This window comes from Lycium barbarum, chromosome 9 (genome assembly GCF_019175385.1).
Source record: "Lycium barbarum isolate Lr01 chromosome 9, ASM1917538v2, whole genome shotgun sequence".
In the NCBI taxonomy this organism is placed as follows: domain Eukaryota; kingdom Viridiplantae; phylum Streptophyta; class Magnoliopsida; order Solanales; family Solanaceae; genus Lycium; species Lycium barbarum.
This window is the reverse complement of record NC_083345.1, coordinates 10,133,468-10,156,306: the sequence shown is the minus strand read 5'-3', so window position 1 is coordinate 10,156,306 and position 22,839 is coordinate 10,133,468. Positions and strand designations below refer to the sequence as shown.

Sequence of the window (22,839 nt, the reverse complement as noted above, 5' to 3'; positions counted from 1 at the left end):
TTGTTATCTAGTTTTGGCTGATTTGCCTGAATGAATACTAATTCTTTTCCTTCATTTTAATGCATGACTATCGAGTACGAGTCCAAGGGACTCATCTTCTCCCGTGCTCGGCGTTGGGCTAAAAGCCCAACTTTCTCTTCATCCTGTGCCAGCCCCGCCCGCAGCACAAATAGAAAACAAAATCTGGGCTGAAGCCCAACAGCAAAACAGACCGCAGCAGCAGTCCGAAAATGGGCCTAACTCATTCACTCTTTACTCTCTTTCTTATTTTTTATTGTTGTGTATTTTATTTGATTTGTATGACTAACACTTATTTTGTCTTACTAGATTAGATGAACCATAGTGAAGTTAGCGAAATTAATGGGTTTGATTTTAGTAAATGGGTAGGAAGAACTAATATTTTCCATAATGTCATCTTCTCCTTTTATATTAAATTATCTATAGTACTTATAATATTTATCTATATCGCAACAATTGATCTTCAAGAGCGTAAAGCCATGAACACGTATTTTTAATTATACTCCTACTATATTGAGAATCTTAAGGTATTACTGATATACAAATATGAACTCGAATACATTTTATAAACAATCCTTCGGATTTAAATCAAACGCATACATTTTTAGCTATAGTTAATAAACATGATAAAAAGGGGAGAAGGAAGATTTCATGCACTCTTAAAACAAAATTAGTGAAGGCCTTCCAGAGTTATTTTCAATTATGTTTTAAAACACTACATATCCCGCACTCCTTCAGTTCAAAACTAAACTCTTCTTTTATACAACTTATTATTTTTTACATATCTTATTTCTAATAACATTGTTACCTTTTACTTTAAAACTTTAGCTATGTTTATAAGTTATTTCCCAAACATTTATAATACTATATTTACCCTTAACCTAATTAAATTTTGGTCCGGTCGGTTAACCATTGTTAATGGGTCTTAAAGGATGCCTAATACCTTCCTTTTAGACTAATTGAACCCTTACCTAGAATCCTAAGTTTCGCAGACCTTAAACAGAGCTAACTTTAAATATAACTTTAATAAACTTTAGGTGCCCTAATTCACCATAAATAATTAGGTGGCGACTCCTTAACACAAACAAAAACAGAAATCTCCAATATGTCGTACTTCTAATTTAACCCGGTTAAAAATGGGGTATGACATTTGCTATCCTTCACTTCATTAGACTTGGTTGGATCTTGGATAGTCTGCTGAGCCAACCTATACGATTCTTGATGTCCTAAAGCCTAAAAAAAATTACAAGATTTGATAGTGGTCTAAGACACATATAAAGACATCAAACATCTAATGGAATGTAATGTACGTACCAGTGCCTCATGCCTGCCTGCCATGTGTTGGTATCCTCTATCCACTTTATGCGCAGGATTTCCTATGAAAGTGCGCGAGTGACGTCGATACCAACAAAAATACTCTGATAATGACTCTGGGTCTTGAGTTTCATACTCGGCCAGAATTACCCTTTGTCGACGATTTTCCCATAAAAAGTCCGTTTGTGTAAAATTTTGTTGATCCTCCACTGTTATAGCATACCGCTTGTCACGTTTGTAATGAAAAGGATCAATCTCAGCACATGGTCTCGGAATATGTTGCTTCCTACCGAACTGTCTGAGAACGCGGTCTACCATGTGCCACTCTCGATAGATCCCACAAATAAGGGGAACCTGCGCCATCCAAATAACTCGGCCACGCCGACACCACTCAGGGAGTCCATTAATGATGGCCTTTGAATAAGGCTGCCACACAAACTAGGATAGAAAGAACATAAAATTACATGATAATAAAATAAATAAATTACACATAAGCCTAACTATTATATCAAAACGCCATTAACAACCATAATTATGATAAAATACCTGACCATCTGTTAGGTTGTCCAATACATCCCTACATATGGGTAGCACAACACATGCCTCATTTTCGCGAGCTTTACGATGAGTTCACTTTCGTGCAAGAGCCGTGTGTGGCTGAAGGGCCCTGGGTGGTGGCTGCATCGGTATAATTCGCTCCCAAGCCCAAACCTATATTAAAAATTTAAAATAAATACATAAAAACCTTATAACTATCAAATAGGACAACCAAATAAAATTATATAATTTTAAAGGTCACGTACCTGCAATAAGGAAATGAATCCACACACATTCTTGGCTTTCCTCAACGAAGCGCGGCATAAACAAGTATACAAATATGACAATGCAGCCGCTCCGCAAGCTTGTCTACTCATTGCTCTAGCAAATGCAAGCCGCTCCCCAAGCTTGTCTAAGGTCACGCATGTCAAACAAATAGTCTAAATTAAGTAAGTCACCGGACTTATCCGGAAATATCGTGCCGCCACAAAGCCATAGCAAGTACAACCTAACCCGCTGTTGCACATCAATTTCTGGGGTCTGATCTGTAATGTCATCTAAGCCTCTAATATATTCAATTAATTTATTTACTTCTAACCTACTAACACCATTAAAATAATCCAGACCGGATGCCCAACCAGTAAGCTCATGAATCAATTATTGCCACCCAACAATACCTATATTTCTAGCATTAAGATCATTCAAGGGATTACCATCAACAACCAAGCCAAACATGAGCTCAATATCTTGTAATGTGATGGTTGCCTCACCTGTACGCAAATGAAAGGTGTGCGTCTCAGGACGCCATCTCTTTATAAGTGCAGTGATGACTGCCCAATCATATGATACACATCCTACCTCTACTACTCCCCTAAATCCACACAGGCCAAAGTAGTCAAGGATGCGAGGATGAAAAGGATGACGCCTCACGTGCTTCTAAAATTTGGTATCCGCACGGCGAGGAAACAGGCATCCGGTCGGTCCTCTCAAGGCACCATCCCACACAGCCTGTGATCGATACTTCTCCTGGAGTGTTAACACATCGTACACTTCTGGCCCCGGATGTACGCATACCCGTGGAAACTCCATACCTTATATAAAAAAAAAAATGAAGTCCAGATCAAGCTATTTGGAGTAACTCACTATTAAAAAAAATATATTATTCCAATTTTAGCAGAACAAATATGCACTGGCTAGATAAAGCCAACTTCCATACGCCTTATTTAGAAACCACTGATAGTGGACCACATTAATACCTATAAGGTATAAACAAAATAATTGTCCACCCACTTAGACTTAGGTCCCATATAATAAAGCATTATCATGACATTTTAAGTATCTTTTCTTTTGGGCTACTGAGGCATCAATTAAGTTTCACTTTTCTGGCTATATAAATATCACATTAAAGGTACAATGAAAAACAATTAGTTATTCAGATCTTTTATATAACAATCCACAAAAATAACAGTAACATAACAACAAATTTCTTCAAAAGTGCTACTAAACAAATCAGACCTTTTATATAATAATGCTTCTAACAATCATATCTTAAGTTCAAATTAAAATAACACAAACATATATCTTATTAAAATAACACAAACGTATTAAAATAACACAAACATATATCTTATTAAAATAACACAAACGTATTAAAATAACACAAATAAAAAATAACAATTAAGATATATAAGATAAACAGATATCTACATCTACTATAAATATATAATATTATATGAGTTAGAAAAAATACCTTAATTTAAATAGCAACAAAAGATAAAGATAAAGAAGTTACTCCAAAAATTAGACTGTAATGCAAGGTTTAAAAAGAAAATAAATGGAGGAGAAGGAAAAGGAGAAGGAGATGGAGAGGTTCTGTAACTTCAAAAATGGAGGAAGAGGCGGAGGAGAAAGAGCTGAAAATTTAGGGCAACAAAAATGAGTCGTGGAACTGTCCACGTTTCACAAATATATATTGTAAAACGTGGACTGATCCACGTTATACAAATAATTTTGTATAACGTGGATCAGTCCACGTTATGCATTTTATTTTATTTTTTTAATTTTTCGGTGATTGCTTTGACAACTGAACTTTTGGATTTTTTTCGGAGATGGTATCACTAGGGCTGCTTATCGGATGGATTGGACGGATAATTACGTTTAACGGTTTGACTTATCGGTTATCGGCTATTAAATGTACTAATCCGCTAGCCAACCGAAAAGATATCGGTTGGTTCGGTATCGGGTTAGAAATTATCGGACGGTGTATCGGCTAAATCTAAGAGACAATAAAAATTTAAATCACAACATCTACACTAATTTCTATCGACGAAATCTTTGTAATTATCAACGTTTTATGGCAGCAGTCATTGGGACAATACTCCATATTGTCTCCTATAGCCTTTCCGACAGTAGCCTCTGCACTCCGTAGAATAGTCATTGGCTCATTGCCACTGTAAAGGCAAATTGCCATGAATATTACCATAAAAAAAGTGACCATTAACACATGACTAGTGTTTTTCTTTGCCATGAATCTCCTTTCTATTTCCCTTAACAAAGGTGAATAGATAAGAAGTGAAATAAGATACTCAATAGCCTTTAGGTTTATAATAGATACTTTATATAATTGGGGGTAAAAATGTAAATAGTATAAGTCTTAATGGGTTAACGGTTAGCCCAATAAGGAAATTGAGTAATCCACCCCCGCACCGATAAGCCATTAACAATAAAAATTGAATCCGTTCACCAACCGTTAATCCGATAACCCATTACCAATAAACCAATAAGCCAATTTTGCGGTTGGGTTATCGGTTACGGTTCGGTTTTGAACAGCCCTAGGTATCACCGCCTTTTTTGGTTTGCCATGTTGTATCGAGGTTAGGCAAAGCCTCCTCTGTCCCTTTTGGTAAATACAACAGCACCCTGATTTATATCTGGGTAATTGAATAAAAAAAAGATTCAAAATATTTGAAAAGAAATTTGAGAAAATTGTAATTAAAGAACAAACAATTTGTCTCTTAAATAGTAGTATCACTTCATATAAAATGGGACGACCATTACGAAAGCCTACTTTCTTATGTTTCCATTTCAATACTCTTTAATTTGGAGTCCAATTTCGAATATATACCACCACCAGTCTACTCTACCTAGTAGTGGGAAGCAAATTCTAGACCAACTGATCAATTTAGGAACATGATAGATTTGATACGAAAAGGGTCAATTAATTCTCCCCTAATTAGAGAGACCCTTATAGAAAGTATGGAAAATTATTTTCTCCATCTGACTTTATTTTAAAACCCAGACAGTTTCTCTAACTTTGAACAATAAATATTCTTATCGTCTTACTTTATGCAATGTTTATTTTGTCCTTCCTATTATCAATCCCTTTGAATTGCATATATGTTGAAAATAATCTAAACGGCGTAAACATTCTTCTACTGTAATGTGTAAAGTCAGCCTTTTTGGAATTGAATATTCAAGGAATGAAGTGCTCACAGTCCTAAAGTTTTACTCCCTCCGTCCCATAATAAGTGTCACCTTAGCCAAAAACACGCATATTAAGAAACCAATAATGCAAAGTGAAGCTTACTAAATTACCCGTATATAATAAAAATAATTTACTTTTTCCTCTTGATAGGAGCATGCATAAGTAGTAATCCTTTTGACATTGGGAATCCAACAATACCAAGTTACTATGTGGTTTGTCCAATCATCATTTAGATGTTAATTTAACTTGTCATTTTTTGTCTAAGGATAAAGTTGGAAAAAACTAATCACTTTATGTCTTGGTTTCCTAAGGTGACACTTATTATGGGATAAATATTTTTAGCTAAGGTGACACTTAATATGAGACTGAGGGAGTATAAAATTGGCCTCAAACATATATTGTACAAGACATAAATGGTTTGCTACAAGAATTTGATAAGTAAAGTTTGCGATATTCTTTATTGAAATTAAGTTCCTTCCATGACATAGTAATTGAAAAGAACACACGCTCAACAAAACACTATAATATGAAAACTCAAGCCCTTTGAACTATTGAAGAGTTTGATACAACTCCACAATCACTTTGCGGGATTCATAACTTAAAACTTTAAAGAGAACACACTTTAGTTTATTTAATTTTATTATCTCTCAACACGTCATCTCTCAAGCACGAGTGGACTTGATTCTTTTTCATCAGTTAAGCGTAGACAGAAGGATTGGCGAGGAGGTATGTTTCAACAGTCTTGAAAAGTTCCAGGCCTTGATTTTTGCCTTCATTGTGTTCTTTATCCTTCAACACATAATCACCTTTTGTGTGGTACTCAGTTATGCTCTTGCAAATACACCCTCCATTTCCAGCAGCTTCAAATTTGATATCATAAGAAATGGACTCCAGTTTGTCTCCAAGAACATCACCTTCGATCATTGAGTACTTGGTCACCAAGTTCTTGTCATCAACAACATGGATCTTGTGCTTCAAGTACTTAATCGGATAACCTGCCATTCTCAAAATATTGCAATTATTTTCTTGGATGATCTAAAAGTCAGCATTTCAATCAACGCAAAAGAAATTTTTTACACTATGAAGTCACTGAAAAGATAACTCAAGTAATTGTCCATAAACTCAAGTTTCACCGAATGGTCGCTCAACTTTTTATTTTATTGCATCGAAGTTATTAACCTACTTTTTGTAATAAAAAGATCACCCTGTTTTGTCGAAGTATCACAAAAAGTCACTAAACGATTTCATATAACAAAAGTCACTGAACTTTGCTAATTATCACAAAAACTCATTAAACAATTTCTTTGTACCAGAAAGTCATTCAAATTTGCTAATTAAGTATCATATAAAATGTCATTTTTGTTCCCACTAATAACTTTCTGTGATATCTAGGCAAAATTGAATGACTTTTTCGTTACAAAAAGTAGTTTGACGACTTTAGTGCAATAAAGTAAAAATGGAGTGACGATTTATGAAATTTACTCTAGTTACATTGAAAATAATGGTTCAATAACAAGTAAAATTACACCGATAGTGTGTATAAAATTCATTACACTATCAGTGCATACAAAATAAATTCATAAAAACTAACCTTCAACAAAGTTCATCTTCTTGATGGTTCCAGCACCACCATCACCCTCAACAATCTCAATGTTCTTAACAACTTGTGGCATCAATTTAGGTACAAGGTTGTCAGAATCAAGAACCAAAGCTTTGAATAGCCTAGTAGGGGCAACTGGTGTTGTGTTCTCATGTGTATAAGTAGTGACACCCATATTAATGTTTGTCTTTAAAATGAATGTGTAGGAAGTTAAGTTGCTATATATCTTGAGAATGTTTTGAGCTGCGTGATAATGAAATATTCTTAGATGGTATTTATAGGAACAACAACTAAACAAGTGACAGTTCAGAGTTAAATCAGCACTACCTCTATCTCAATTTCAACATTCAAAGAACTCCATTTTAGACATTTGTGTCCACTTTTCTAGATGTTCTTGATCTGTACATTCTTCTTTAAATTCAATTAATATCTTAGACATTCCGTTGGAGAACTTTTGTTAAATGGACTAATAATGAGGCTAGGTGACACATGGGTATATTATGTTTCTCTGCTTAAAACATACCAAGTTTTCTTTCTACTTTTTAACTTCTTTAGTCAAATTATGTAAATGTTAAAGCTGTCCACCTAACTATTCAAACTAAAAATTAATCGGCAGTTTGATATATAATTCAAGTATAATAAGTATACAATCGTGTATAATTTTTATATAATTTGTGTAAATCGATTAAGAAAAGCAAAATGTAAATTCGGCTGGATATTTGGGTAAAAAGAATTCACAGTTAAACAGCACACATTAAGAGCAAAAAATAATTCCCAAATCAATTCAAGCTGAAATAATTGTTAAAGCTAATTAATGATTGAAGCTAACTAAGTTGGTGTGAATGAGAAATGGAGGGAAAAAGACAATGGAAGTAAAATGAAGTTCAAAGCAAAGTTCCTTTGAAAAGGAGCTTTGTACCACATTGGTGGTAGAAAGGGAAAGTTGTGTGCTTATATTAGAAAGCACTTCCTCTACCTCTTAAAGGGTTGAGAAGAGGGACTCCCCTTGCGCTGTCGTCGTCGCTCGGCTCAGATTCGGTCAAATGATCTGATTGATTGATAATCTTTTTGGACCAAATTTATTTAAATTCAATCTTCATTTTCTGAAATTATTTTTTTTATTTCCGCCGTAAAATATTAATTAGTAATTAATTAAATTTTGGCGGAATAAAATTAAAACTTCCCCAACGTTCTTATTTTTTTCGGAAAAGGCATGGCCTCTCCGAACAGCCACCAAGCCTATTCTGAACAGGCATGTTCGATGCTATATAAACTGAGGCAATGCCTCAATTTTCGACTACTGAAAAATTTTCCTTGCATTGCAAATTCTGCATTCTTTTTCCAGAAATAAAACTATTGACTCTTAGTGTGTTTCGTTGCCAAATTTGAGTTCGCCGAAGTCGTAGGCGTTTGAGGTACCTCCACTCCTGCGACAGGTATATCTGTTTTATCCTGGGAGGAAATAATCCATAACCTCAGGTACAGTGAGAGGGTTAAATTCCTTAAGGACACACAGTGAATTCTGTGGTCTCGGATATTTCTTAATTTTTGCACACAGTTTCTGTTTTCCTTTTCTACTTACTGGTTTTTTTTCCAGTTTCTGGTTCTGGTTTCCTACAGTTCTGAACACGGGTGTATAACAAGCTTAAGGAATTTAATAATTATTTCTGTGTTCATTTGTTGTTGTTTAACGATTACAGAACGTTATTGCAAAAAAAAAAAATGTTTTCTTTAACATAAAACAGTGTTGTCCACAAAATAAAAGAAACTTGTATCTTTGTTGTTTGCATGTAACGAACTTGTATGTTGTTTGGAGACTAAATTCTTCGGATTTTCTACTCCGGTTGAGATTAAAGTTTTCAGAACTTTCTACTCATTTGGATACTTGATTTGAAGATATAAAAACTTCATCAAGTATACAACATACAGTTTCCTATATTCTGTTTGAAGTTTTTAAATCTGTTTTGTGTAAACTTGATTCAGTTTGAAGAAATAAAATCTTTACCGTTGTGTATTATATTTGTTGCTGTCAAAACAGATTCAGTTCGAAGATTTTTCGGATTTAAACTGATTCACTATTTATTAAACTTTTCTGTTGTTTCCTGCGACAGAAATGGGAGACCAAACTCCAAATTTGAATGCTACTGCTACAGCCACACCAGCCCCCGTGGTTGGTTCTACGAGCAATGCTGCGTCCTCCAGTCGTACTGCACTAGCACCGGCTCCGGCAGAGAAGCCCGGAAAATTCACCGGGATTGATTTCAAACGATGGCAACAAAAGATGTTCTTCTATTTAACTACTTTAAGCCTTCAAAAGTTTATTAAGGAGGACGTTCCGGTTCTGCCGGAATCAACACCTGAGAATGAACGTTTTGTTGTAACTGAGGCATGGAAGCACTCCGATTTTTTGTGCAAGAATTATATTCTTAGCGGACTGGAGGATGATCTTTACAACGTCTATAGTAATGTGGGAACATCAAAAGAGCTATGGGATGCGTTGGAAAATAAATATAAAACAGAAGATGCTGGATTAAAGAAGTTTATCGCTGCCAAGTTTCTGGACTACAAAATGGTAGATGGCAAGTCTGTTGTTACTCAAGTTCAAGAGTTGCAGGTTATCATCCACGATCTCCTCGCTGAAGGTATAAATCTAATTAATACCTTTGTCGAAAGTATTCAGTACACTATTACTTACATATTGTTTGGTGTAGGTTTGGTGATTAGTGGGGCGTTTCAAGTTGCGGCAGTGATAGAGAAGTTGCCTCCTTCATGGAAGGACTTCAAAAATTACTTGAAACACAAGCGAAAGGAGATGACACTGGAAGATCTCATCGTCCGGTTAAGAATCGAGGAAGATAACAAGGCAGCGGAGAAGAAGGCAAATGGGAGATCAACCATAGAGGGAACACATATTGTTGAAACTGTCCCAACTAATCTAAAAAAGAGGAAAAAGGCATCGGGACCAAGGAACTATCCCAACAAGAAGAAATTGAAGGGAAACTGCCACAATTGTGGAAAAATCGGACACAAAGCTGCAGACTGTCGTGCTCCGAAGAAGGAAAAGAAAAAGGGTCAGGCTAATATGGTTGAAACAAACGATGAGGTTGATGACTTGTGCGCTATGTTGTCTGAGTGCAACCTAGTGGGAAATCCGAAGGAGTGGTGGATTGACTCTGGCGCCACTCGCCACATTTGTGCTGTTAGAGAAGCCTTTGCTTCATATGCTCCCGCCGGGCCCGACGAGACCATATATATGGGAAATTCTGCAACGGCCAAGATTGAAGGTTATGGAAAGATACTGCTGAAGATGACCTCTGGCAAGGTGGTGACTCTCAACAACGTCTGTCATGTTCCTGGAATTAGGAAAAATCTAGTATCTACCAGACTTCTAGTGAAGAACAGTTTTAAGTGTGTTTATGTTTCTGACAAGGTTGTAATAAGTAAGAACGAGATGTACATAGGAAAAGGTTACCTCACAGAGGGCCTTTTCAAACTGAATGTAATGGTTGCTAATAATAATAAAGTTTCTGCTTCGTCTTACTTGATTGAGTCAAATGATTTATGGCATTCACATTTAGGACATGTCAATTATAAAACCTTGCGGAAAATGATTAGTTTGGAAGTATTGCCTAAGTTTGAATGCAATCAATCAAAATGTCAAATCTGTGTTGAATCTAAGTATGTTAAACATCCTAATAAGTCAGTTGAAAGGAATTCAAGTCCTTTAGACTTAATCCATACAGATATTTGTGACATGAAATCAATCCCACCTCGCAGTGGAAAGAAGTACTTCATAACTTTTATTGACGATAGTACGCGGTATTGCTACGTTTATTTACTTAATAGTAAAGATGAAGCAATTGAAGCATTCAGGCAGTACAAAACTGAAGTTGAGACCCAACTTAACAAAAAGATTAAAATGATAAGGAGTGATAGGGGCGGTGAATATGAATCTCCTTTTGAACAAATATATTTGGAATATGGCATCATTCATCAAACGACTGCCCCTTACTCGCCACAATCAAACGGAATTGCGGAAAGGAAAAATAGAACACTGAAAGAAATGATGAATGCCCTGTTAATAAGTTCTGATTTACCCCAGAACTTGTGGGGGGAAGCTATTCTAACAGCTAGCCGAATACTCAATCGAGTGCCCCATAGCAAAACCAAGTCTATTCCATACGAAAAGTGGAAAGGAAGGAAGCCCAATTTGAAATACTTCAAAATGTGGGGGTGTTTAGCCAAGGTGCAAGTTCCTAAACCCAAAAGGGTAAAAATAGGACCTAAAACCGTTGATTGTGTTTTCATAGGATATGCCACAAATAGTAAGGCATATCGGTTTCTGGTTCACAAATCTGAAAATCCCGACATTCAGGTGAATACGGTAATTGAATCAGATAATGCTTACTTCTTTGAAACCATATATCCGTATAAAAAGGAATGTGAGTTGTCTAGCAAAGAATCTAAACGACCTCGGGAAGAAACAAAGAAAAATATTCCTGATGAGGAAAACCCAAGACGCAGCAAGCGTCAAAGGACGTCTACTTCCTTTGGACCAGAATTTCTAACATTTTTGTTGGAAAATGAGCCTCGAACTTTCAACGAAGCCATGTCTTCATCGGAAGCTCAATTTTGGAAAGAGGCAATCAATAGTGAGATAGAATCCATATTGAACAACCATACTTGGGAATTGGTTGATCTTCCTCTAGGGAATAAACCTTTAGGTTCCAAATGGATTTTCAAGCGGAAAATGAGAGCTGATGGTAGTATTGATAAATATAAGGCAATACTAGTTGTTAAAGGGTTTAGACAACGAGAAGATCTTGATTACTTTGATACATACTCGCCGGTAACGAGGATTACATCTATTCGGGTGTTAGTAGCGTTAGCCGCCGTGTACGGTCTTGAAATCCATCAAATGGATGTGAAAACAGCCTTCCTAAATGGAGAGTTAGAGGAAGAAATTTACATGGAACAACCTGAAGGGTTTGTAGTTCCAGGGAAAGAGAAGAAGGTGTGTCGACTTGTTAAGTCTCTTTACGGACTAAAACAAGCACTCAAACAGTGGCATGCAAATTTGACCATACGATGCTGTCAAATGGATTCAAGATAAATGAGTGTGATAAATGTGTCTACATTAAGAACACTCCGAACCACGTCGTCATTGTTTGTTTGTACGTGGATGATATGTTGATAATGAGTAACGACATTGCTAACATAAATGCTACTAAGCGCATGCTTGCTAGCAAGTTTGATATGAAAGACTTAGGAGTTGCCGATTTAATTTTGGGAATTAAAATCCATAAGAATCCTCAAGGTCTAGCATTATCTCAATCTCATTATATTGAAAAGGTACTTGAAAAGTTCAAATTTGGACTTTAAAGTTGCAAAGACGCCAATTGATATGAACCTTGCTTTTGCAAAGAATAAAGGTGATAGTCACTCTCAATTGGATTATGCCAGAGTGTTGGGAAGTTTGATGTATATCATGAACTGTACGCGACTTGATATTGCGTGTGCTATAAGTAAACTAAGTCGCTACACTAGTAATCCCGACCAAAATCATTGGCTGGCAGTGAAACGAGTTTTGGGGTATTTGAAACATACTCAAAACTTTGCTTTGCATTATAATAGGTATCCTGCAGTTATTGAAGGATACAGTGATGCAAATTGGATCACCGGTTCAACTGAAACTAAATCCACAAGTGGATACGTTTTTACCATAGGTGGAGGAACAGTGTCTTGGAAGTCATCCAAACAGACATGTATCGCCCGCTCTACAATGGAATCTAAGCTCATAGCTTTAGACAAAGCCGGTGAAGAAGCTGAATGGCTCCGGAATTTCTTAGAAGATATTCCATTTTGTCCCAAACCGTTGGCTCCTATATGCATACATTGCGATAGCCAAGCGGCAATAGGAAGAGCCGGGAGCGTTATGTACAACGGAAAGTCTCGTCACATACTACCGTTAGACAACTACTCTCTAGTGGAATTATCACAATTGACTATGTTAAGTCAAGAGATAATGTGTCGGATCCAGTAACTAAAGGCCTAACTAGAGAGGTGGTTGAAAGATCATCGAGGGGAATGTGACTATGGCCGAGAACAAGTCATCGTGGCGGTAACTCTACCTAGAAGACTGGAGATCCCAAGATCTAGGTTCAAAGAGATCAAACAAAGTCATTGATGACGGTTCAACATTGTCGCAATAACTTTTTGGTCCATTCTCGTGATGAGACAATGTTCAGTACCAGGATAAAGCATTACGGCTTTTTAATGGTTTCTAAGTTTGATACGGGGTATATCAAATAGTGTATCTACGGGATGACACATTTAGAAATCACCTATGTAAGTGTGAAGTGTAAGCCGCTTCAAGGAGAATTCTGTAAGGCCAATTCTCTACGCACTTATGAACCAGGCAGTGTTCATGGCTGAAACGAACAAAACAATGAGAACCAAAGATGGTTAAAGGGTTAATTGTGTGACATGTGGTTGTCTAGGTATACACCAATGCTCGACGGTTCAAAGATATCAAATCTACCGATTGATCGAGTATATCCGACATATGTTCACTACGGAAAGTTCAAAGAGAAATCTACTTATCCAGATGCGATTAATCCTTGCTTACGAATCACACAGTTTTTTGTCATGCATGGTTTTCATCATATAGCCATTCCCCATTCATGTGGGGGATTGTTAAAGCTAGTTAATGATTGAAGCTAGCTAAGTTGGTGTGAATGAGAAATGGAGGGAAAAAGACAATGGAAGTAAAATGAAGTTCAAAGCAAAGTTCCTTTGAAAAAGAGCTTTGTATCACATTGGTGGTAGAAAGGGAAAGTTATGTGCTTATATTAGAAAGCACTTCCTCTAGCTCTTAAAGGGTTGAGAAGAGGGACTCCCCTCGCGTCGTCGTCGTCGCTCGGCTCGGCTTCGGATTTGGTCAAATGATTGATTGATAATCTTTTTGGACCAAATTTATTTAAATTCAATCTTCATTTAAAGCAAAGTTCCTTTGAAAAGGAGCTTTGTACCACATTGGTGGTAGAAAGGGAAAGTTACGTGCTTATATTAGAAAGCACTTCCTCTAGCTCTTAAAGGGTTGAGAAGAGGGACTCCCCTCGCGCCGTCGTCGTCGCTCGGCTCGGCTTCGGTCAAATGATTTGATTGATAATTTTTTTGGACCAAATTTATTTAAATTCAATCTTCATTTTCTGAAATTATTTTGTTTATGGATTTGGTCAAATGATCTGATTGATTGATAATCTTTTTGGACCAAATTTATTTAAATTCAATCTTCATTTTCTGAAATTATTTTGTTTATTTCCGCTGTAAAATATTAATTAGTAATTAATTAAATTTTGGCGGAATAAAATTAAAACTTCCACAACGTTCTTATTTTTTTCGGAAAAGGCATGGCCTCTCCGAACAGCCACCAAGCCTATTCTGAACAGGCATGTTCGAGGCTATATAAACAGAGGCAATGCCTCAATTTTCGACTACTGAAAATTTTTCCTTGCATTGCAAATTCTGCATTCTTTTTCCAGAAATAAAACTATCGAGTCTTAGTGTGTTTCGTTGCCAAATTTGAGTTCACCGAAGTCGTAGGCGTTTGAGGTACCGCCACTCCTGCGACAGGTATATCCGTTTTATCCTGGGAGGAAATAATCCGTAACCTCGGGTACAGTGAGGGGATTAAATTCCTTAAGGACACACAGTGAATTCTGTGATCTCGGATATTTCTTAATTTTTGCACACAGTTTCTGTTTTCGTTTTCTACTTACTGATTTTTTTTTTCCAGTTTCTGATTCTGGTTTCCTACAGTTCTGAACACGGGCGTATAACAATAATGACTCAAAGCAAAGCAGTCCACATGGAGCTATCATTCTAATAGTCCAAATTAATTTCCATGTGCAACTGGTTGGACTTGACCAAGTCATAACCGAACTTGAAATATCAACTTTGTTAATAAGGCAATTTCTTTTATCAAAAATCTCTCTCCAGAAAATTGTGTGTTTTCAGACTTAATCATCCACAAGTGCCTAATTTCAACTTAACAGTTTCCACCCGTGAGAAGCAGTAACAGTCTATTTGGACAAGTTCTTAAAAAGTCAGAAGTGCTTCTTTTTTGTTTAATAGTGTTTATTTTAAAAAAAATTGAGTGTTTGGTCGAGCTTTAAGAAAATAAAACTTCAATATCATAGATTTGCCAGATCATTGGGTCAATTTTTAAAGGCCAAATCAATCGGCGGCCCCTTGTGATCGTCAAGATTTTTCACCTAGATACCTCAAATACGTCTTGTTTCATTTAGCTACCTGAACTCGAGTTAAAATGTGTTATTGAACACTTTTTGCTGATATGACATTGTGCGTGTATTTCACCTTTTTGTGGAGCGTGAAACCGAATATTTTTTTAGTGTAAAGAAACCCAGTTAAGAAAACATATAATGTCACCTTTCTAGAAATCAAAATCAACTTAAGGAAACATCAAAAACACTGTTTCGCACTTTGGATTGAAGAAATTGAGATGAAAATCTAAAGACTCCATTAAAGCTCATTTGAAGATTTCTCTAGCTTAGATTTCATAAAATGGAATAGATTGGAAGCTGTGTAAGTAGCAATTATGGTGGATGATTGGAGATTGAAGAAAATGGGAGGTAGGTGGGGACAATGGCCGGCGTTAATGGTGGTTCTGCTAGTCAAGGAGTGGGTGAGGACGGGGCTTAGAAAATAGGTTTTTTTTTTGGTTCTTAATCAACTAAATAGTTTAAAAATAATTTTTCTACTCATGTTTTATTTTTTAATAATTATTTTGGATATATACGCCACATGTACTAAATTAATTTGTCAATTTGCCACGTCATTACCGAGTGTGTTACACACACATTACTATTTGGCTGAATGTTCAAAAAATGTCTAAATGGAACAGTCGGAATCCACCTCAGATGTCTAATTGGAACAAGACGTATTTAAAGTGTCTAAGTGAAAAATCTTGACGATCACTAGCGTCGCCGATGGGTTTGGCCATTTTTAAATACCCAACAAATAAAGGGTTAACTCTTATCCGTATCAAGATTCACTTCGACAATGGCATACAAAATGAACCTAATTGGAGAAAAAAGATATAATAGGCTATAATATAACATACATAATAGACACACACATATAGGATACCTATTGAACACTGACTCCAATAAATGAGGGATGCAGCTCCCCTCCAGTGGACTTTGTGTCCAGTTTGTTCAGTGGAGTTCTAATCTGATTACACATGTACACTACTAAATCTAAGGGTCATAATCTGCTTACCTAAAACACCTGCTAAACCATGGTTAAACTTTGAATCTATGACTACAGTATGACAAGATATAGAAACATCCGAAAATATTGATGTGGGGATTTGTATCCGGAAAAAGATTGTAAAATATTATTCTACCCTTAGTTTTTTTCCTTCAGTAATGTTAGTTTAACAATTGGATTGGATTAATTTTAAATTTTAAAATTAAAATTTATATATTCTTACTATACGAAACTATTATAAGTTGTAATTTTTCTCATATTAATACGATGAAAATATATAAAATTACTTGTTAAAGTTCATATAACTTGACTCTAAAATATAACGTAACAAGTATTTTTGAGACGGAAAGTATTTAATTTGAACGAGCTTGGGATTTGGAGGTGAAAGTTTATCAATTTTCTGGATAATTGACTTGAACAATGACTATAATTGAACAAAAAACTCATGAAAATAATAAAAAGAAAAAAAAAAGGAGAATTGGTCGCAGGGAAAAAGGAAAGAGCTAACTGATGGCTGCAAGATTTTAGCCTTCAAATATGCTGCCAATAAAATTTTAAAATTAAAATACTTTCCGTAATGTTAGTTTAACAATTGGATTGGATTAATTTTAAATTTTAAAATTAAAATTTATATATTCTTACTATACGAAACTATTATAAGTTGTAATTTTTCTCATATTAATACGATGAAAAATTAATTGAACAAAAAACTCATGAAAATAATAAAAAGAAAAAAAAGGAGAATTGGTCGCAGGGAAAAAGGAAAGAGCTAACTGATGGCGGCAAGATTTTAGCCTTCAAATATGCTGCCAATAAAAAAGAAGAAGAATAAAATACAGAATTCTTAGTGTAACCATGGTTTAGGAGGTGTTTTAATTTTAAAATTTAAATACTTTCCGTCTCAAAAATACTTGTTACGTTATGTTTTAGAGTCAAGTTATATGAACTTTAACAAGTAGTTTTATATATTTTCATCGTATTAATATGAGAAAAATTACAACTTATAATAGTTTCGTATAGTAAGAATATATAAATTTTAATTTTAAAATTTAAAATTAATCCAATCCAATTGTTAAACTAACATTACTGAAGGAAAAAAACTAAGGGTAGAATAATATTTTACAATCTTTTTCCGGATACAAATCCCCACATCAATATTTTCGGATGTTTCTATATCTTGTCATAATATAGTCATAGATTCAAAGTTTAACCATGGTTTAGCAGGTGTTTTAGGTAAGCAGATTATGACCCTTAGATTTAGTAGTGTACATGTGTAATCAGATTAGAACTCCACTGAACAAACTGGACACAAAGTCCACTGGAGGGGAGCTGCATCCAATAAATGAGTGCTTACTGAACACAAAAATGACATGGCATATTGTGTGAATTACATCTCTCTTGAGCACGTGATGAAAATTAAAAAATAGATATTTCTTCTTCCTCTCTTCTTCGTCGCCTGAAGTCAACTTCATCGATGGCCGTGTTTTTTCCCCTTCCATTCTTTGTCAAATAATATATTGATAGTACCATCATTTACCATTTAGCTCAACTTCGGTACTACCTAAATATTATGTCTAAATGAGATCAATGATATGTCTAAATATTCGAATTGCTCTTGATTATTTGGTAAAACAAATGAGTCATAAATTGAGTGTCATTTATGATTATTTATTTAACCAATTTGTATCTGAAGTATATCAGCCCGACTAATTTAGATTTGCGTCGCGTAGGATGCATTAAAGAAATAAAACTCTCCTTACCATAATTTTCTCTATTTTAAAAGCTCAAATTTGAAACTCTAGCTAATTAAGAATGAAGTGATCTCATTCATCTCATCACACCTTTCAATAGTAATGTTTGATAATAAAACGATAACACCTAGTTAAAAGGTATATAATCCTTTGTACATCTTGTTACTGCAAGATTCAGAAAAAGTCACATATTTCTATCTCATCAAACATAAAATAACATGAACATCTATGCTATTAATTTATCTTATTCTAACATTATTCCATGCAATCGAACATGACCTTTAGTTATATCGGTAGTAGGAAAGTGAGTGCATACAAAATTCTTACTTCCACATTGCCGATTACTTTGCTTGGTCAATATTCATCAACATCAAAGACTTTGTAAGGTATTGTTTGGGGCTTAGTCAAGATGTCGACATTCAGAAAAATTCAGAGAACACGACGTTTGGCTATACTTAGTCAAGATTTCGACATTGAAAGATTACAGCGAGAAGACAAATTATATCCTTATCCTCTCACCCACCCACCCACCAACCACCCAATAACCAAAAGACAACCACCGCCCAAAAAAAATTAGAATTGAAAAAATATTTATCGATGTTCGTATGTAACTAGACAAGTTAACCTTAAGGGACAACTTGGTTTGGGTTAGAGGCGATTAAATCTCTGCATAAATTCCAGCATTACTCTATACTCCCTCTGTCCCCATTTTACTTGTCCTGTGTTGATCTGGTATACCCCTTAAGAGGCCATAAATTAAATGACAATTTTACTATATCATCCTAATTATCACAAATCAATAAAACATACTTTAAAAGTTGTGCAACCATTAAGAATTCCTTAAACTTTTCAACTCAATACACACATATAAAAGCAGTACAAGGGTCCGCTGACGTGGCACTCTCCTAAGCCATGATTTCCATTTATCTTTATTCTCAATTTTTTACCCTTTTTCCCTATTACTCTGCCTCTTTCCCCTTAGTTTTCAAATCTGAAAAGTGTGCTTTTTCGGTTATAGAATCAAAAGATACGCCCCTTCAGTGCTTCCGTTAAAATTTCAAAAATTACACCGATTCATTACTCCTTTTACCGGCAAGACCCCATTCTTTGTACTAATTATCTTATTCATTACTCCTCTTTTATTCTTCTTCCTTGCTTTCTTTTTAAAACAAAACTTTACCATGAAAGATCCTATGCAAAGCCAGGGATTTATTTCTTTTACTTACAAAGTATCCTCTGTGAACAATCTGCTTAGGCATCAAGATAAGCATGTTTAAATCTTAAAATTATGTTTAGATATTTTAGTTTCTTTGTTTACTGCACCTAGAAGATGAGGGGAATTTCTTGATTTATTTATTTCTTTTTATTAAGAATAAGATTCTCTCTTCGAAGTTCTAATACATGTTTAATTCTATTTTTATCTGCTGCACATGGACCAAATGAATGACACTCATGCGAGACTTGCCCATACCCGAGTATGGAGTAATGACACCGTCTTGGGCTATATTGTGCAAAGAGAAAAAAAAAAGTGAAACTCGCTTGGGCTCGCCTATGATTGACTTTTTTCTTTTATGTAGCATTCGTTCGGTTTGTCTTTCTTTTCTCTTAAGATTGTTCCTACTTTTGTGACTTTGGTTTTCAACTCGATCGGTTTGGACCTATGTTTAAACATGAGATTGTTAACTAGGTCTTAACTTAATCACTTAGAATGACTACTCTTGTAAAGAAATAGATCATGAGCCTAACTCAACCCCAAAAGTTAGCTTATGAGGGGAGGATTATCCAGGTCCATATAAGGAGACCATCCATCTCCTCCAATACCCCACCTCACGTCCAGGACTGGACATCTGGTGCGTGGACAATTTAATTTGGGGGCCCACATCGGGTGAAATGTGTCCTGCTCTGATACCATGTAAAGAAATGGATCATGGGCGTAACTCAACCCCAAAAGCTAGCTTATGAGGGGAGGATTGTCCAGGTCCATATAAGGAGATCATCCATCTCATTAACCACCGATGAGGGACTTTTTTTCATTCTCCAATAACTCTAATTTTGTCGTAAAAACGTTTCATCACATAGTTATGTGTTGATTGAGGACTTTAAAAATAATAGATCCAACTTTTTAACGTACAATATTTGTTCGAGAATCAAAGAAGAATTGTTATTCTCTTATAATATGCGACTCTTGAATCGCAACTTGGCAGATTCTACGTTACTATTAAAAAAAATTAAGACGCCACTCTCTTCCTTAATCTAATTTTCATTTGCCAAATATAAGACTTCTTTTGGGATTAATGATTGTGTTAATGTATTCTTCGTAGTTATATTTCTTCTTAAGATAGTATAGTATGTTATTATTGTTTAATCATTTCTTGATAATTTGTTGCCGTTTGTAAATGAAAATATTGAGATTAGAGTATTTTTCTTTCACTCTTTCCTCTTGAGCCATTTTTATTGCATTTCTGTGTCCTTATTATATCAACTAATTAATAAAAGAAATTAATTAAATTGTGTCATTCATAACCGCGCTTTGTATGTTATTATTGTTTAATCTTTTCTTTTCTTTTCTTGATTTGTTGCCGTTTGTAAATGGAAATATTGAGATTAGAATATTTTTCTTTCACTCTTTCCTCTTGAGTCATTTTTATTGCATTTCTGTGTCCTTATTATATCAACTAATTAATAAAAGAAATTAATTTAATTGTGTCATTTATAACCGCTCGAAGCACGGGTGAATTTACTAGTTAACGATAAGGGTAAAATAGTATGAAATGGTAAATTATCTTTTAATTTTCCAAACTGAACAAGTAAAAACGGACAAATATTTTTAGTATACAAGACAAGTAAATATGGACGGATCATATTTGATTTGAGTTTGAGGAAATTTAGTCGCCAAAATAAGCAGAATTTGAATGTTTGGCCAAACAGACTATTAGTATGGTATAAGCATGTACTAGTATTTTTTCATTTAGATACTTTAACTAAACCTTATACCTATTAAACCCTTAAACTTAGTTAAAGAAGTGTCAATTAGAAACAAAGTGCTGACATGATTGTAATTCACCTCCCTTGAGAGCGTGAAGTGCCATTACTTTTCTACTCTTTCCATCATCTCTTCACTGTCACTGTAGAAACTATACAATCTTGACTTGTCCATTTATTCACCAAGAGAGAATATATATATATATATATAGGATACAATCTTGAACCTAGTGAAACAAGGAAACTAAGATCCTAGTGAAACAAGGAAACTTACCAATATATGGTAATTAGTGAAACAAGGAAACTAACCAATATATGATAATTAGTGAAACAAGAAAACTAATTAATATATGGTAATTATCTCCCTACAAATATGCTACCAAATAATATCAAATAATATCAAGATATTATACCGCAATACCCCCCTCAAGTTGGAGCATGGGAATCAAAAATGCCCAACTTGGAAAGCAAGAAGTCAAACTGAGTTTTGCCGAGAGCTTTGGTAAAAATGTTGCCAATTGTGAAGATGTTGAAACGTGTGACGGAGCAACAAGTACAAGAAATCAGGGGCTCATGATGATCCAATTCTTGCCATAGAGCATGTAATTTTCCGTAATATACGGACACTGACATGGTTTTGGTCTGTTCACATTTAGCCAGGGAAGACCGAAGCTGTTGAACTCGTGGTCCATTAGTCTGCGCGAACCTCCTTTTAAGGTGATCCCAAAAGGGTTTTACCTCCCTAAATTTTGACAAGGAAGATTTGACATCAGCATCAATGGTATTTGTGATCCAAGAGATTAACATTGCGTTAATTGCAGTCCAATCGGACTTTGTACAAGGAGGCTGCGGTTCAGTGATAGTGTCGTCCAAGAACTCAAATTTACGTCGTGCCTCCAACGCCGTTTGTATGTCGGCTGCCCATTCATCAAAATTGTCGCCCTTGAAACGAGTAGGCGTGATATAGTCCCCGGGTCGGTCTTGAGGACCGAGAAAATAGGGAGAATTAGACTCAATTTTGGGTGGTGGTGGAGGAGGTACGGCGTCACCGGCCATGGAAATTTACGATGAAGAGAAGAAAAAAAACGTGTGGCCTGATACCATGTAGAAACTATACAATCTTGACTTGTCCATTTATTCAGCAAGAGAGAATATATATATAGGATACAATCTTGAACCTAGTGAAACAAGGAAACTAAGATCCTAGTGAAACAAGGAAACTAACCAATATATGATAAGTAGTGAAACAAGAAAACTAACCAATATATGATAAGTAGTGAAACAAGAAAACTAACCAATATATGGTCATTAGTGAAACAAGAAAACTAAGTGAAATAAGGAAACTAACCAATATATGATAATTATCTCCCTACAAATATATTACCAAATAATATCAAGATATTATACCGCAATAGTCACACACCATCTCCTTGCCTACAGCCACTGTCTCCATTATTTTCCATAAACAATGTATTCATTTTCTACAATACAAGGTAACCAAATAATGGAAAATTGTTTTCGTTGATGAAACGATTTTCCAGCAAAACATATTTTGCTATAAAAAACACACCACGACGCTAAAGCCGCATGAACAAAGACAATGTCCGGCTCATATTTATTTTCCTACAAATGAAAAATTCAGACAAAGAAACAGCAGCCTTGAAAAGCTAAGGATTTTGCCTTTGGCGTCTACTAAGAACAGAACTATCCCTCAACAAAAATAATGACCGCCCAACTCCACCATCACCATTTTTTATTGAGCATGTATCAGAAAGATAAAAATAGAAACAAAAGTTATGAGCCAAAAGTAGTGAAATTTAATTCGCAAATGCATACGACTGGGAAATCCATAATATGGG

At 35.2% G+C, this 22,839-nt stretch overlaps 1 protein-coding gene across 1 annotated transcript; it reads right to left on the bottom strand.

Annotated features, from left to right (window-relative positions):
- Positions 1 to 5,783: 5,783 nt before the first annotated feature.
- On the bottom strand, positions 5,784 to 7,219 carry LOC132611001 (pathogenesis-related protein STH-2). Its single transcript, XM_060325409.1, has 2 exons — positions 6,945 to 7,219; positions 5,784 to 6,348 (listed from the first exon to the last, which is right to left on the bottom strand). The coding sequence occupies exons 1-2, from the start codon at positions 7,126 to 7,128 to the stop codon at positions 6,050 to 6,052; spliced, it is 483 nt and encodes a 160-aa protein (XP_060181392.1). The 5' UTR covers positions 7,129 to 7,219; the 3' UTR covers positions 5,784 to 6,049.
- Between the last annotated feature and the right edge of the window lie 15,620 nt (positions 7,220 to 22,839).

Excerpts from the sequence above, each read along its gene's own strand:
- LOC132611001 (XM_060325409.1), bottom strand. The coding sequence starts at position 7,128 with ATGGGTGTCACTACTTATACACATGAGAACACAACACCAGTTGCCCCT. Across the intron at positions 6,349-6,944 it reads GAAGATGAACTTTGTTGAAG|GTTATCCGATTAAGTACTTG; the intron begins GTTAGTTTTTAT and ends TGAGAATGGCAG.